This window comes from Monodelphis domestica, chromosome 3, assembly GCF_027887165.1.
Source record: "Monodelphis domestica isolate mMonDom1 chromosome 3, mMonDom1.pri, whole genome shotgun sequence".
NCBI lineage: Eukaryota > Metazoa > Chordata > Mammalia > Didelphimorphia > Didelphidae > Monodelphis > Monodelphis domestica.
In genome coordinates, this window is record NC_077229.1 from 96,266,766 (window position 1) to 96,283,253 (window position 16,488).

The 16,488-nt window shown below is 45.7% G+C and overlaps 1 protein-coding gene across 2 annotated transcripts; it reads right to left on the bottom strand.

Moving 5' to 3' along the window:
• Positions 1-2,703: 2,703 nt before the first annotated feature.
• Positions 2,704-9,731, bottom strand: GET3 (guided entry of tail-anchored proteins factor 3, ATPase). Of its 2 annotated transcripts, none has more exons than XM_001362156.4 (7): positions 9,294-9,731; positions 7,842-7,989; positions 5,436-5,584; positions 5,183-5,333; positions 4,880-4,987; positions 3,454-3,651; positions 2,704-3,265 (listed from the first exon to the last, which is right to left on the bottom strand). In XM_001362156.4, the coding sequence occupies exons 1-7, from the start codon at positions 9,452-9,454 to the stop codon at positions 3,134-3,136; spliced, it is 1,047 nt and encodes a 348-aa protein (XP_001362193.1). In that variant the 5' UTR covers positions 9,455-9,731; the 3' UTR covers positions 2,704-3,133. The 2 variants fall into 2 exon arrangements, with proteins under 2 accessions (XP_001362193.1, XP_007488544.1); XM_007488482.3 differs by having other exon boundaries at positions 2,704-3,300.
• Positions 9,732-16,488: the final 6,757 nt, after the last annotated feature.

Sequence of the window (16,488 nt, forward strand, 5' to 3'; positions counted from 1 at the left end):
GAAAAATCACATAATGCCGTAGAGAAGTGCTCTCTCTCTCTCTCTCTCTCTCTCTCTCTCTCTCTCTCTCTCTCTCTCTCTCTCTCTCTCTCTCACACACACACACACACACACACACACACAGAGGAAACAGAGCCCTGCTTTTCCCTTCTTCCCCCTCCCCTCCATCTGGTCCTCCATCAGCTTCCCCCACGATCCTTAGGCTTAATATCAATAAACATGGGTGGGAAACGGAATTGTGCCCAGGTACACTGGGTGAGAAGTGGCCGGGATTTCAAGGCATAGTGGAGAACCGGCTTCGAAGTCTTGAAGTCCTAGGTTCAAGTCTCCGCCTCGGAGCCATACTGGCTGCGAGACCCCTGGCAAGTCACAACCTCCCGGCTCTGGGCCATGCGAGCTGCGAGTTAACTGAGGATGAGCGGACCTGCCGCGGGAGAGGGAGCTCCTCCCTCCAGTGAAATCCCTAGATCTGTCTCTACTTTCAAACTGTTAGGGAGGGCTACAGGGCAGCCTCGCTTTGACCTTAGGCTAGGGAGTGAAGAAGACATCTCTTCCCTCAGGTGAGCTGCAGTTCAGCTCAGGGCCAGGCTGCACGAGACGTCCTGTTCTGGAATCAGGGTGTGCTGTCCTAGTGTGGAATCACCAGGGTGTGCATGTGAGGGGGCAGGCACCGCCCAAGACATGTGGTAGGGGGCAATTGAGGAGCCAGAGTAAGCCAGCTAGGGCTCCTTGTAAAGTGGCTAGGCACCTCAAGGTGCCGGCTGATCCATAAACATGTCTGTTTCCCACTGTCCAGCTGCTCCGGAGCTCTTGGGGTGGAGCCACTGGGTGGGGGTGTGGAGGTTAGATGTTCCACTGGCCCCAGCTCCACCAGCTGTGCTTCGGGGCAGGAAGGAGGGAGGAGCCCTTTAAGAAAGCCTTTTCCCCCTTCCCCCACCCTAGAAGCTAACTCGGGTTGACCAATTGGCCAAGCATTGGTCACTCCTGCTGGGGCAGACAGAGTGTTCCAGACAGAGTGCCCAGACCCCTCGTCACTGCCCCCCCCCCCCAATCTCAGGAGGAAACCTGCTAGGTCCTAGGCTCAGGTCTATCACAGTGCTTTAACCTTGGGTCCAAAGCCCATAACCTTCTCTTGGTCTGTTTCTTCATCTGTTAAATGAAAACAAAAAGTCTGGGAAAGGAATGGAGCCACCATGTACATAGCTTTATGGGACAGTCCACCCTGGTTTTCAGCAAAAGGCTATAGACCCTACTACAGCCTCCAACCCTGATGCCACTCTTTACAGGGCTTCATCCTTAGCTCCAGCTGAAGCAATGTCTTCTCCACTTGCATTGCAGGACTCCTGGGTTCTTGGGTGTTTGCCACCTCCTCCCCCAACAGGGAAGCAGGTAGAGGCTAGGGCACAAATTCAGTCTGTTCTGGATACTTCACCTATTCCAGACCAGCCTTTTTTTCTGGACTTCCTAGGGCCGAGTTCCCTAGAGGCTGCTCTTTCTCTTCCAGGGGGTTGGGGCTCTAAAGGACTACACCAGTCCCAGCCAGAGGCTGGGCCATTAAACCGGTACCAGGTTGTGTTCTGCCTTGAAGAGGAGGCTGTTTAGCTCCAGTGTAGACACAGCTGGGCAGGCACATCTCCAGACTTGGGATTCAAAGGGGAAGGGGGGGGACATACCAACAAAAGGCACACCACAGCTGCTAATCCCCTGGCTGAGACCTCAGCCCAATCTCCCCTTCCAAGAAAGGTGGGGCCAGCCCTCACCTCAGGCGGCTGTTAATTCCCTAACCAAATAGCTGGCACTGCCTGGCCCCCAGCAGGGCCAGCTAATCCTGCTCCTGTGTCCTGTGGTGCTCAGCCATCTTTGTGCTGATGGCATAGGGAAAGGGCCACCCCATTCCCATGCCCCATGCCCTTTCTCATATTGGGGTGTGAGGGGTGGGGTCTTAGAGGGGAGGCCATCAAAAACTAGTTGGTTCTCAGCCAAAGGTGCTCAAGGAAGGGGATGGTTCCCTATTCTGATTTAAGATTCCCAGGGATGAGGCGGGTCCAATGCCAGGGAGAGGCTGGGAACTACGTAGCCCGCCCTGCTCTGCTAAGGGGCTGCCGCCCAATTCTTCCCACTGTCTATGTCATTTGTCTGTCTTCTCCTTTCTATTCCCAGTTACCACTCCTTCTTTCTTCTCATTTTGGACTTTCACAGCCTCTCCCTATCTCCACTCTTGAGCCCATCTATCTTCACAGGCGGTCAGGCACCTTCACATTTAAACGAAGTGTCAAGGATTCACAATGGGCTTCCTTCCTCACAAGAACCCTTCTACGGTATTATTAGTGGATGGGGCTAAGAGTGGTGGACTGGGAGCCAGAACCTACTAAATTCCAATTCGCTCACCTAAGCCTCCCTCAAGACTGCAAAATTCAGGGTGTTGGGATCAGAGGAGGTGTCCTATCATTATCCCCAGTTTACAAATGAGGAAACTGAAGTTTGAGGTGGCCGATTGCAAGGTCTCACAGCTAGCAAATAGATTTAGTCCTGCTCTGAAATTCCAAGATTCTGCCCCTCTGCCCTTGTCTCCTACATCTCTTCCTCCACAGCAGGACAGCCTTTGGGTACCCATTTACCCATACCTCTCTTTCCATTGCCTCCCACATTCCTGTCCCCGTCCCCGTCCCCGTCCCCATCCCCATCTAAGCAGTCCACACCTGGTTATTAGAGATCGTATTTATTGGGGAAGAGGGAGAGAAGTTATTGGACTGGGGTGGGGATAGGGGGGCAGGGAGGAAACATGGTTGCTTAGAGTCAGTGACCAGGTGCCAGGCAGCAGGGTCCTAAGGAGACAGATAGCAGCCTGGAACCCCTGACACAGAGGTAGGCTGCAGGACACAGCCTAAATGAATTTATTTCTTCCCCCACCCCTCCCACCTGGCCCCAGTAAGCTCAGCTCCCTGCCCCCAGGGAGTAAGAAATAAATACCTTCCTTTCCTTGCCCCTACCCTCTTTCTCCCCCAAACCAGCAGCTCCCTCTGTGGGGTATCAGGAACATCTGTGCAAACTCTGCCTTGGGGCAGAGGAGAGTTCCAGGGAAATGCATGGCAGGAGGAGCCAGGGCCAAGGGTGGGCAATCTGCCTTTCCAGGCTACTGAGCGCTGGGCGGTTTGTAGGGTTCCAGCAGGAGGCTGGAGAAGGTGTTGACTTTGTCAGCCCCTCGAACTTCATGGGGCAGCAGCGGCAGCTTCACAATGTGGAAGTCTTCATAGAGGTCTTCCATCTGAGGGGGCCACATGGCGAGGTCAGAGCTCAACCCTGGGGAGGTCAGGGGTCAGCCCCCGGGTAAATGAGGGTGGCGAAGGGCAGGGGAAGAGGAAAGGGGGTGGTCCCAGGTCAGTGACTGGGAGAGAAAGAAAGTGGCAGGGGGTGGGTAGAGGATGGAGGGGGTGGGCAGTTGGGCAGACTCACCTGGTCGAGGTATTTGGACTGTATCTTGTGCCGGGCCTCGCACATCTTACAGGGCTTCTCGGGCTCAGGAAACACCAGCTGGTTGACAATTATGTTGTGAGTGTCTATCTTGCACTTGGCTAGTTCCTGGATGAGCCGTTCAGTCTCATATAGGGATAGGAACTCAGCAATACAGACACAAATGAAAGTTGTCTGTTCCTGGGTGGAAGAAAAACAAAGGAAATTTTGGGTTATACACACACACACACACACACACACACACACAGACACACACACACACAGACACACACACACTTCCAATTACTGTACATGTAAAAACAAATTTTGAGGTAGCTAGGTAGCACAATGGAGAGAGTGCTAGGCCTGGAGATGGGGGGGGGGGGGTACTGTGTTCAAATCTGGCCTTAGACACTTCCTAGCAGTGTGACCCTGGGCAAGTCACTTAATCCCAATTACCTAGCCCTTGCTGCTCTAAGACAGAAGGTAAAGGTGTTGTTTTTTAAACATTCAGTTTTTAAAATTTTGAGTTTCAAATTCTTTCCCTCCTTCCCTGGTCACTTCCTATGACCAGCTCTTTCACTTTCAAACTTGACCTTGAAGAAGCTCAGGCTTGGGACCTCAAACTTCTCTTTGATCTTCCTTTAGGACTATCACATGGATAAGTGTAAAGGCTGACTCCCTTTCCTGGCTTTTCTGGAGGTTTTAGCCTCCGGAGAGGCCCCTTGTCTCGGAGGAGGTCTCATGGCAAAAACTCTTGTTTAATTTACCCCTTTACTGGGGCCTTTGAAGCCCTGCTTGGTTTGGACCTGGCCAGAGTAATTATCTACCCTCTCTCTGATTTCCTTACTTTCACTCTTTTTTAAATACCATAAAAAGCAAAAATAAATAACATGAAATAAATAAGATGAGGCCTGGGGCTGAGACCAAAGCTCTAAGAACCTCCCTCTATCAATGAAGGTTGGCCTTTTAGTTCCAGAAGAGCAAAATAAAGCCCCCAGATTACTATACTATTAGAGATGGCTAGGCCCATGGAGAATATCTAGTCAGATATTCATAGATTTAGGGCTAGACATACTGGACATCATTTACTCCAAATTTCCCATTGGAAAGATAAGAAACCAAAGACCAGAGGCAAAGAAGTGATTGGCCCAAGATCCCATTGGCAGGAAGAGCCTAGAGACTAGACCAGTGGTCTGGAAGGCCCCCACCCTTCATGGAAGCCCAATGAAATCTTTATCTATCTGCCTCCATTCAACACCTGAACCCAGGTCCTTGGACTGTAGAGCCAGGGTTCTTTCCTTTGAACTATGCTGCCTCCCTGACCAGTTTAGCATATGACTTCTAAGATCAGTAAATTAGGAGGCATTTCAGAGTGACCAACAGGTACTGCTAAAAGGATCTCAGGGCTCCTCTGGGTAAGACTCACCGGATCCTTGAACTGCTCGCTGACCGACCGGATGACAGGCAGGGTTTCCTCAAGCTTGGAGGCCAGCTGGTCAGCATTCATATCACCCAGGCCTAGCATGTTGCACATCTAGAGTGACACATGGGGAGTAAAGGTCACTACCCCCAGACCCCTCTGTAGGCTTCTTCTCCCCCTCTGTAGGCTTCTTCTCCCCCTCTGCCTTGTGCCTCCCACCCCCACCCGGCCCCACCCCAGGTGAGTGCCCATTCTGAGTATCCCACCACAATCACCACCCTGCCTGTCCCAGATAAGTGCCCATCCTGCCTGTGAGATGAATGGGCTGATTTGGTTCTTGATTTGCATGAGGCGGCCCAGGCCCCTCTCCACAATGGTGGGGAAATTGAGCAACCGAAGTGTGTGACCAGTTGGGGCCGTGTCAAATACCACCACTGAGAAGTTCATCCCTTTCACCAACCTATTGGGGAGGAAAAATAGGAGAGGAGCCAGGGACAGCTACTTTAGGCAGAGTTGGTACTGAATCAACCTGCCAAGAGCTGATTTCAGCCCTTCCACTCACCTCATGACCTCAGCATAGCTCATGGCCTCATCAATGCCAGGGAAGGCACTCATGGCCTCCTGCATCATTTTTTTGCCCATGCTCAACATATTGTCTTCCTCAAAGAACTCATCTGGAAGTTCTGCCACACCCAGGCTTGGGTCAATCTCCTGCAGAAGACAAAGGGAACAATAAAAATAGCTTTCATGTAGTTAGTACTTGATACCCATTATCTCATTTGATCCTCCAAATGACAAGAACACTGAGTCTGGAGTCAAAGGTTCCTGGCTTCTTCCCTCATTGCCTATGTGGATGTCACACCCTTGAGCAAGTACCTTCACTAATATGGCCTTGGTTTCCTTTTAAAGTTTAAAAGTCCTGACAAGTTTCAGAGCTGTCCTGTCCAGAATAATCTTGTGAGAGAGATGTTAGTTAGTATTACCCACATTTTAGAGATGAGGACAGTGAGACCCATGAGGAAGTAACTGGCCTCAGGTCACCCAGGAAGTAGCAGAACAGGGATTGGAGAAAATGTCCTCTGCTTCCCAAATCAATGGGTCTTTGCACGGTATAGCCTGCTCCAGCCCAGGACAGAGGAGCTAGAGACACAGGAAAACCACTCCTGGGCAGGGAAGCCAGGAAATTAGGCATGACCCTCCATTCCCTAACTCAATTATAAGGAGATAGGGATCTAAAGTTGAGCCAGTCTTCTGAAAAAGGCCTTGGTCAGAGGTGTCAAACACAGCATTAGGACTACCATATTCTTAAGTGTGGCCCAAACCAAAGTGAAATGTAATTGGAAAATTGTTTAACAAAGTAAATGAAAATACAATGAAATGTAGATAATATTACATTGTACAACTAAGTCAATATACAGTCCACAGGGATCCCTACAGTTTAGTGACTTTTTCTATTTGAGTTTGACACCACTGGTCTAGACCATGGAGATGGTTCTAAGTCCATCTGTATGGCCCAAGCCCAGCTTTCTCAGTGACAGGAATGGGGTGGAGGTAGAAGTCTCCTTCATCATGTAAGAAAGGGCTCCTGAGGGTCTGAAGGAGATGCTTGGGTGCAAGTAAAAAAAGAAAAGGAAATAGCAGGAGTCTAGCTCCCATACTTCAGTTTGAAGAGAGTCTGAATATCAGATGGGAGGGAGAGAGATCAGCCTAGAGAGAGGTGATCTTGGGGGAGGCCCAGTGCTGAGGTCGAGTGTGGTAGAAATGGAGCTTGGATGTCAGGATGGGGGAAAGTTAAATTCTGGTCAATGGGAAAGGTGGAGAAGAAGAGATATTAGGATAAGGGAGGGGGTCAAACTAAATTATCTTTGTGGTCTCTTCCAACTCTGAAAGTTTAAGAATTCTGGTTTATCATTAAGGTGACCTTAATCAAGTCACTAAACATTTCAGCTAACAATCCCTGCCCTGTATTCTTCCCTAAGCAAGAACTCTGGGGGCAGCTACCTGGCTTGGAACCCTGGCTCTGTTATTTGGTCAAGATCTCAGTCATCACAAATCAGTCCAGCCTCATTTTCCTTATCAGTAAAATGCAAGTGTTTTATTCAGTGATTCCCTTCCAGCTCCTAACCCCATCTTACCAAATCCACAGCCTTTCCCATCACTATGCAATGTCCTACAGCTGGCATCAAGACAACCTGGCTAAAAAACTAGGTTCCCTGCCTCCTAAAGCCCTGAGACAGAGACTAGGCACAAAGAAGATAAACTAGGGAGGGGAGTAATTGGCCTTGGGTCATAAGCAGAGTAAGCCAACATCTCCCTCTGACCAGCAGTCTATGCTGGGTGAGGCCACTTTAATTTTTGGAGCAGGTAAGAGATGTGATCTGGGCTTGTTTGGGGAAGGTCAGTCTGGCAGCTTGTGCTGCATAGGCTAGAGATCTATGGAGAGATCAGTTAGACGATACTGCAGTGTGCTTGACTTAAGGGCTGGAGGTAAGGTGCTGCTAGGTGAGGAGAGGTCATTTCAGAACAAAAAATCATCAAGGGAAGGTGAAAGCAGAGAATCAGAGAACAGAGAAGGGGAGGGGAGTGTTTCCAATCTGGCAGTAGGAAAGAGTCATTTTATTTGAGGAGACAATGGTCATTTTGATTTTAGAAGATGAAGTTCTAAAGCTTTTGCCTCCGTGGAGCTCTGCCCTCCTCTCCCCAGCCTGCTGCTGAGTCAGTACCAAGACAAGCAGCATTTTCACATTTAAATCACAGAATGTCAGAGCTAAGAGTACTCAGATATCTAGTCCATATCCTTTTTATACAAAGACCTGAGAGAGGAAGGGTCACAGAATAAATCAGTGGCAAAGTAGGAATCTGATACCATGACTCCTGTCACCTTGTTTTTGTCCATGAATTGTAACTTCAATATCTGCAAGGCAGATAGGTCCTTCCCACAGCAACCCCAGGTACTCTTGGCACTTACCATAGCGAAGAGGTTGTCATAGCCCTTCACTTTGGTGGGGACTTTAGAGAACTTCTGGTCAAAGGCATCAGAGATGTTGTGGGCTGGGTCCGTGGAAATGATGAGGACACTTTCTCTCCCCTTGGACAGTTGTACTGCTAGGCTGCAGCTGGGCAGAGTGAGAACCACGAGAGCCAGCTGGAGGGGGCAGGAGGGGCTGAGCTCCACTCCCCCTCTCCCAGCTCTCATCTTAAACAGGCTAGAGGAGCTTAGGCTCCAGAGGGAAAGTCAAGAATTCAGAGATTTCACGGGGTCCTAAGAGTGGCAAAAAAGGTATGTAAGAGAGGAAATATACAGAATCTGGAGGAAAGGAATGTGGATTCTAGCCTAATGCATCTACAAGTCCTATAAGTCTGTGGCTGTGGGACACATATGGGACTCAGAGCAAAAGAGTCAGGTCCTTTTGTGTGGAACTCAAGGAAAGGATATATGGAACTTGGAAGGCAGGAATACAGATCCTCCAAAGAGGAAAATGTGAGATCTGGAGAAAGTATGTAAAGCAGGGGTGGGGAAAGGAAACTATTTATCTCATGTATACATGTACCTATATGATCCCGGGAGATGAAGTTTGACCCTGAGGAAAAAGTATGTGGGACCAGGAACAAAGCAGTTATGCACAGGAAAGGTTGTGTGGGCCTTAGGGAAAGAATGTGAGAGACCCAGAGAGAGAAGATGCTTGAGACTCTGGGTCAGCAAATATAGGCCTGGGAAAGGGAAGAACGATTTAATGAGAGGAAGTATAGGTCCCCAAGGTATGGAATATCCAGGAAAATGTGTTCAGGACTCTGAGAGTGTGGTGTGGTTGTAGATAGGTAAAATTACTCAGAACCCAAGATGAAGAACATGCCTCCTAGGGAGGACCTGAGAAGAAGCGCATGCTGGTTCCCAAGAGAGGATGCTCAGGACTGAAGGCATGGTGGTAGATAGGTGAAGGTGTTCAGGCCTCGAGCATGCTGAGGACTCAAAGTGGAAAGACATGCTGGTCCCCGGGAGAGGAATGTGGACGCTGAGGTGAGGATGCCTGGGACCAAGGGAGAAATTGCACCCTGGAGCTGTCAGACGGTGCACGGGGAATGCAGGAGCCTGGGAGCTTCATCAGATTTCGAGAAGGTAGCTGGACTCGGGTCAGCAACTAGAATAGTGCTCCAATCCAGCTCCCCGCCCCTTTTCTTCTCCTTCCCAGGGGCTAGTCTTCGAACCCTCCTAAGTCCCCCACTCACCGGTGGGGGGAGGGGAGAGTAGTATGACCCATTCATTTATTACTTTTCTTCTCCACTCATGGATTGGTATGATCCGACCCTTTCTCATCGCCTGCCGCTTCCCCTGCTCCCCGACCGCTGTGGTACAGCCCACCGGTCCCCATTCCCCATGGCCCTGTCTCCTACCGCAGTGGTACTTCCCTACCGCCCCTACCTGCAAGTGGTCTTGCCCACGCCGCCCTTGCCACCGACGAAGATCCACTTGAGGCTGCGCTGCTCGATGATGTTGCTGAGTGTGGGCTCCAGGGGCTCCACATCGGGAGCATCTTCGAACTCTTCTGACTCCAGCCCCCACCCGGCCACCCCAGCCGCCATCTTGGAACCGGCTCACGTGACCCGAGGGCAGCACAAACTATGGGTGCTCTCTTCGGTGGGGGGGGGTTGCTATGGAGAGTCATCGTTTCAACGTTGCATTCCATTAAGAAAAGGTGATAATGTCCAGGAAGAGGATTTACAAAACTTTTAGAAGCGTGAAACTCGATTTAATATCACGTGCACTGTTATGCACGGAAGGGTTCTTGGTCGAGTCGTTGTTTCCCCCTGACTTTTTCTAGCAATGGTATTACCCATCCCGTCCCTCCTTTGCAGATTGGAGCCTATGTCCAGACTCTCCCGTTGGATTGGCTGCGACTATCGGACGTTCCTCCTCCAACCGCCAACAGCCTACTTTAGAAGCCAACCTCGCCTTAGCAACCAGACAAACTCATCCACGCCGCTACTAGCCGGGCCGGAATCTTAGCTTCTTTCTCCTCAGCGTATAGGCTAATCCCATTGTCCCTCAGAAGATGCTCTGAGCCGGCCCACCCCCCTGATTGGCTACTTGCCTTAAGGTTTCTGTTCTATTGAAAAGTACGCACTCCCAGAGCAATTGTCACTGCCAAATCTTGGAGCAACTTTAGCTTATGGTTACAAGCGCTCCCATTTTTGTTCTGCTTTCGGGCAGGAGCATGGCAGGCCTGGAAATCGTTAGGTCCAATTCTCATATGTACAGATTGGAGAAATAGGTGCAGAGATACTTATTCATATTCACGCGAGTAGTAAATAGTGGTGCTCGGGACTCGAACCCAGGACCTCCAGCTCCAAGCCTCGTTGTCTCCTTCCTCTAACTTCCTCCAGAAGTCCGCGCCCGTGTGAGAGAGCCAGGACAAGTAATCTACCCATTTTACAGATGAGGAAAACTGACTTTCCAAAGATCACACAGCAATTAAATGGTAAAGCCTGGTCCCCTAGCATTTTTTAAAAAAACCCTTACTTTCCATCTTAGAAACAATGCTGTGTATTGGCTCTAAGGTAGAAGAGCAGTAAGGACTAGTCAATGGGGATTAAGTGCCTTGCCCAGGATCACACAGCTCAGCACACAGGGAAGTGTATGAGGGCAGATTTGAACCTAGGACCTTCCATAGCTAGGCCTGGCTCTCAATCCACTGAGCCACCCAGCTGCCCCTCCCCTAGCATTTTAAGAGCTGGAAGAGGCCCCTAATGAGGGCATCTAAGCCAGGCCCAGATGTGATTCCGCACCAATACTAAATTAATAATCTTATAAGCCCATCAGTTTCCATACTCAAGTTTCAGTAATACTAATTCTTTTAGTTTAAAATACTGAAGTGGACAAGCACTTCCTATATGCCAGACCCTTATTAAACATCTGCTTTGTGTCAAGATTGGAGACTGAGAATACAAAGACAAAAGTTAAGTAGTGTTTGTCTCCAAGGATCTTTCAGGGGAGGTAACTGTGTACTGATATATGGGGGTGGGTGGGTTTTATATATATATATATATGGAGAGAGAGAGAGGGAGAGGGAGAGGGAGAAGGAGAGGGAGAGGGAGAGGGAGAGGGAGAGGGAGAGGGAGAGGGAGAGGGAGAGAGAGAGAAAGTATACTGTGACCCATGACCTGAGTTTTTGGAGGAAAATAGATTCTAAAAAAATGGGATTGAAGAAAGGACTGGTTTCCAGGTAGAGAGATAGCTAATGCAAAATGTCTTAGTGTGAAGAGACTAATGTTTAATAATTCCAGGAAGATAATTTGGAGTCAGCTTATAAATGGTTTTAAATTCCAAATAGAAATTTTTGACCCAACAAGTAATAAGGAATCCCTTGAGTTTACTGAGTATGTAATGACTCACACTTGAGGAATGGCAGCCTTTTGGAGGACTGATTGGAGAAGTAGGAGAATAGTGAGTGGCCCTATGAGTATAGAGAAAGGGATGATGTCAGTAAGATTTGCCAACTGATTAGATATGAGGAGCTTCATATTTCATTCTAAAAATGAAAGCTATTTACTAAGTTCTTTCTTTCCCCCCTTCTTATTTCACAGTTCCCTGACAACATCCCTCCTTCTCTCCTCTTTCCCCCTAGTCTGTGAGAGACTGCCCTTCTTGCCAAGACTAAGTCCCCTTCATGTACCCTTGATCCCATCCCTTCTCATCTGTTCCAGCAGATTGCAATGTCAATCTTTCTCACCCCACCAATCTTTAACTTTCCCTACCCACTGCCTTTAAACAATCTTAATTCTCTCCCATGCTTGAAAAACTTTAAAAAGACCCTACTATTCTCTCAAGATATACTATCAAAAGCTGTCTACATTCACTGCCTTCACTTACTCTTATCTTACTCTCCTCTCAACCTTTTGTAATCAGGCTTCCAACCTTACTACTTGATTGAAATTGTTTCTAGTGATCTCTTCTTGATTGTCAGATCTAAATGGTCTTTTTTTCCCATTTTTCTTCTCCACGTAGCTGTTGCATTTGACACTTATGACCTTCTCCTTGATACACTCTTATCTTTCAGTTTTTGAGATACTGTTCTCTCTTGGTTCTACCTTGGGGCTGGATCATGACTCATATCATGTTCCCTAACTGTGGTGATCCCTTTTCTCTCCTTTGGTTACTTCAACAGCTTCCATGGGTTTAGTTATTATTTCTATGTAGATACCTGTCATCTATATGTCTAGCCCTAGTGTCTTCCCCAAAGCTCCAGTCAACCTGATCATGTCATTCTTCTATTCAGTAAACTCCAGGGATTCCATATTGCTTTTGGAATCTCTAGTCTAGTCACTTTTAGCCAAACTATCCTTACTCTGTTCTTCCTGAACAACAGTACATTTCTAGTCTCTTTCTTTGATTGACTTATTCCTTATGCTTGGAACGCCCTCTCTTGTCATCTGTGTTCTTGATTTTCTTTCTTCAGTCACCAATTGTTAAGTGCCTACTATGTGCCAGGAATAGTACTAGGCTCTAACAAATACAGGGAATCCTATGTTACACATCAGACAAACTAAAACAAGGGTGTCCATCATGATTAGACAAGGCAAGAATAAAAATAGACATGAGAAAAAGAGATAAGTAGGGAAACTATTATACTTAAAGCAGTTCTTCCTTTTATTCTCATGGAACTTTTTGGCAATCTGGTAAAGCCTATACTCATACTCTATTCGTTATGTACTTAAAAGCATAAGATAAAACACAGAATTAAATGGAAAATACAGTTATCAAAGCATTAAAAAAAAGTTAATGGTTCCCTAGCTAAAAACACAACTTAAAAGCCCACAGATGACAAAGTCAAAATCAATACATAAATATATATGTGTGTATATGTATGCAATGATGACACAAAATTTATATACTTAATGGAAAAGTTAAATGAACTGTAGAGAGAAATAGATGGTGATTTTACAACAATTATAATAACAGATAACATTTATATAGTGCTTTAAGGTTTGCACATTGTTCTAATTATGTTATCTGACTGAATCCTCACAAGAACCCTGTGAATTTGGTGTTATTCCCATTCTATGGATGAGGAAACTGAGTCTAAGTAAGGTTAAGTGATTTTCCGAGTTCAAATTTGGACTCGGACACATAATAGCTATATGATCCTCATCAAGTCTCAACCTCTGTTTGCCTCAGTTTCCTCAATGGCAAAATGAAGATAATAATAGTATCTACCTCCTAGGATTCTTATAAGGATCAAATGAGATAGTATTTATAAAGTTCTTAGCACAATGTTTGGCATATAATAGGTACTACAGAAAACTCTAGCCAGTATTATTAATAATAATAATACATTGAAACCATAATCTCTGCAAAATTACATTACAGAAAATAAATCCACATAAGTCATCAGCATTTTGTATATTACTAATGAAATTCAGTAGGAAAAGATAGAGAATTTCCATAGTAAATAACTATAGAATGTTTAAAATATTTGGGAGTCTGTCTATGAAGACATAAAAATGGCAAGAATATAACTACTAGCTTGTATTTTTATAGTGCTTCCAGGTTTACAGTGTTCTTGCCAACTCTGGACTAGACATTCTGAGAGGTTTTTTTTTAAATGATGCCTAAAATTCCTTGAACTGTATTGCCTTTGGCCCTGTAAAATGGTCTTCAAAGTGGATATAGATGGCTGCTATAAGAGCAGTGGGGGCCAGACCAGAAAGAAAAAAAATAAAAGAGCAGCAGAAAGAGAAATTTTGTATGGAAAAACTGCTAAAACTATGGAGAGGAAAGAAAACAGTAGTGACTTTCCACCTAGAAGGCTCCTTGAAGCCCCATTTTGTACCAATAGCTACAGTGAAAATAGCTTTTCCGCTCTGCCTGCCTCAAGTCTCTTCCCATTCTAGTCCACTCTTAATTCAGCCACTAAACTAATTTTCCAAATCTGCAGGTCAAACCATCTCATCAGACCTCTGGCATTCAAAGCCTTTCATAACCAACATTCTACCTTTTCATTCTTCTTATACCACTCCCATGTACTCTTTGATTCAGTGACACTGGTCTGAATGTTCTGTATAGATGAAGAAGGCTATTTACTTTTTAGCTAAGAGTTGCTGGATTTAAATTGCAATAGGAGTCACACATTTCCAGACACACTGAATATGGGAATTTGTTTTTCTTAGACTATGCTTATTTGTTACAAAATTCAATTTTTCTTTTTCTTCAATTGGGGGAGAAAGGGAGTGGAGAGGTAGAAAGGAACTAGTGATAGGGATGCAAGAAAGAAAAGTGGGATTCATTGAAATATTGTTTTAAAATATTTAGAAAAGAAGGCTAGAAGCCACCATGGAAAAGGAAAAAACCTGTTTAACTTATTTTATACTTAAAAAGGAGAAGCAAACTGTACATAACAGAGATTTATAGTTTCATGGCCAAACCTCTTCTACTACATATCTAGAAGTGCTCATTTTAGTTGATTTTTGTTAAGTGCCTTGTAGCCCATATAATCCTGAAGATCCTTACCCCACTCCTCCTACTGATGAGTCAGGTCTTCGGATCTGGGCTTTATCTCTCCTTCAGGGTTCTAGGGTAATTTATAGGTTTGTTTCCTCACTTCTCCAAACCATGCACTGAAGATTATCAATTAAGAATCAATTGAGTCAGCCATCCTTAAATAGCTTTATAGAAAGAGCTTTTGGGGTAGTTAGGTGATAGAGATAGAGAGCCAGACCTAGAGAGGGGAGGTCCTAGGTTCAAATCTATCCTCAGACATTTCCTTTCTGTGTGACTCAGAGCAAGTCACTTAATCCCAAGTGTTTAGCCCTTACAGCTCTTCTGCCTTGGAATTATCCCCAGAATTGATTCTGAAACAGAAGTTAAGGGTTTAAAAAAAAGGGAAAGAAAAGGAAAAGGAAAGAGGTTTTTTCCTAACATGATAGTTTTTGGCATACTCTCTGGCAGGTACATCATCATAATAGCTAGTATTTACATAGTTCTTTGTTTTCAGAGTGCTTTATATATGTTGTTTTGCTTGGTTACCACAACAACCCCAAGAGGTAGGTGTGGTTTATTAACACTGCTTTACAGATGAGAAAGTTGAAGCTGAGAATGGTAAGTATTTTGTCCAGGGTCCCACATCTAGGAAGTATTAGAGGCAAGATTTGAACCCAGATCTTCCTGACTCCAGGCCCAATACTATCCACTGAGCCATTGAGATGCTTCTGCCAGTGATCCAGGGACATCATTCCAGCTGATAGGAAGATCAGAATGCCAGATCCTCTGGACCCATCAAAGGTCCTTTGGTCAAAAGCAGAAGGGAGATGACCTAGCCAACGCCAAAATGAAGGACTTTTCCTCTCCCTGGAGGCAGTTCCTTCTCGGAGACATACTGGAAAGTCACGTGTTCCAATTTCTGGAAAATCCTTCTATCCTAGCTAACATGATTCTTTTATGCAGGGCACAGAGGACTCAGTGAAATACTACAGCCATTTGGAACAGATTTCTGGCATCATTTCATTTCATCCAGTGGCATTCAAAGACATCTTGAACTTGGTCTAAGGCAGTGGTTCTCAACCTTTCTAATGCTGTGACCCCACAATACAGTTCCTCATGTTGCAGTGACCCCAAACCAAAGAATTATTTTGGTGGCTACTTCAAAACTGTAATTTTGCTACAGTTATGATTCGGAATATAAATACCTGATATGCATTATGTATTCTCATTGCTACAAATTGAGAGGTTGGGAACCGCTGGTCTAAGGCATATTCTTACTTAGTCAAGGGATCAGGCTAAAGTGGGTCAGAGTAGTTTTGACACCACCCTTGCATCAGAATCTTTTAAATGAAGGAAAAAAAGTCAACAAATGGAACAATTTATCAAGTGATAAAAAATGAAAAATACTTACCAACAATGCATTTACATTCTAACAAGGGAGACAAGTATACAAAGAATATAAAAAGAATCAAGATAATCAAGACAAATACAAAGTAAATACAAAGTAGATTGAGATGGAGGACGGGAGCTGTTCCAGCAATCAGGAAAGGTTTCATGCAGAAGTTGAGCTTTAGCAATTTATTGAAGAAAAGAGGGATTCTATGAGGTAGAAATAAGGAGGGAAGAACCTACCATACACAGGATTGTAAGGGCAAGGAGACATGAGGTAGCATTAGGTAAGGAACAGAGAAAAGGCTAGTTTGGCTGCAGGGCTAGATGCAGGACGGAGAGCAACATATAAGAAAGAAACTAGAAGGGCAGCTAGATGACTCAGTAAATAGAGAGCTGGGCCAGGAGATGGGAGGTTCTGGGTTCAAATTTGACTCCAGACACTTACTAGCAGTGTGACCCTGGGCAATTCACATAAACCCTAACTCTTACTGAACTTCTGCCTCAGAACCAATACCTAGTATCAATTCTAAAATGGAAGGTATGGGTTTCAGAGAACAAGAAAATGTGTATATATATATATATTTTTTTTTAATTTGGAAATTTCTATTTAATTAATTAATTTAGAATATTTATCCATGGTTACAGTATTCATGTTCTTTCTCCCCCCTTCCCTCACCCCCTCCCATAGCCAAGGAGCAATTCCACTGGGTTTTGCATGTGTCATTGATCAAGACTTATTATTAGTATT

What these genes read in the sequence shown, in the direction of transcription:
- GET3 (XM_001362156.4), bottom strand. Translation starts at nt 9,454, where the DNA reads ATGGCGGCTGGGGTGGCCGGGTGGGGGCTGGAGTCAGAAGAGTTCGAA. An exon ending in TCAGCCCATTCATCTCACAG is followed by an intron (nt 4,988 to 5,182) that starts GCAGGATGGGCA and finishes GTGTCACTCTAG; the next exon opens with ATGTGCAACATGCTAGGCCT. An exon ending in GCGAGCAGTTCAAGGATCCG is followed by an intron (nt 3,652 to 4,879) that starts GTGAGTCTTACC and finishes TCTTCCACCCAG; the next exon opens with GAACAGACAACTTTCATTTG.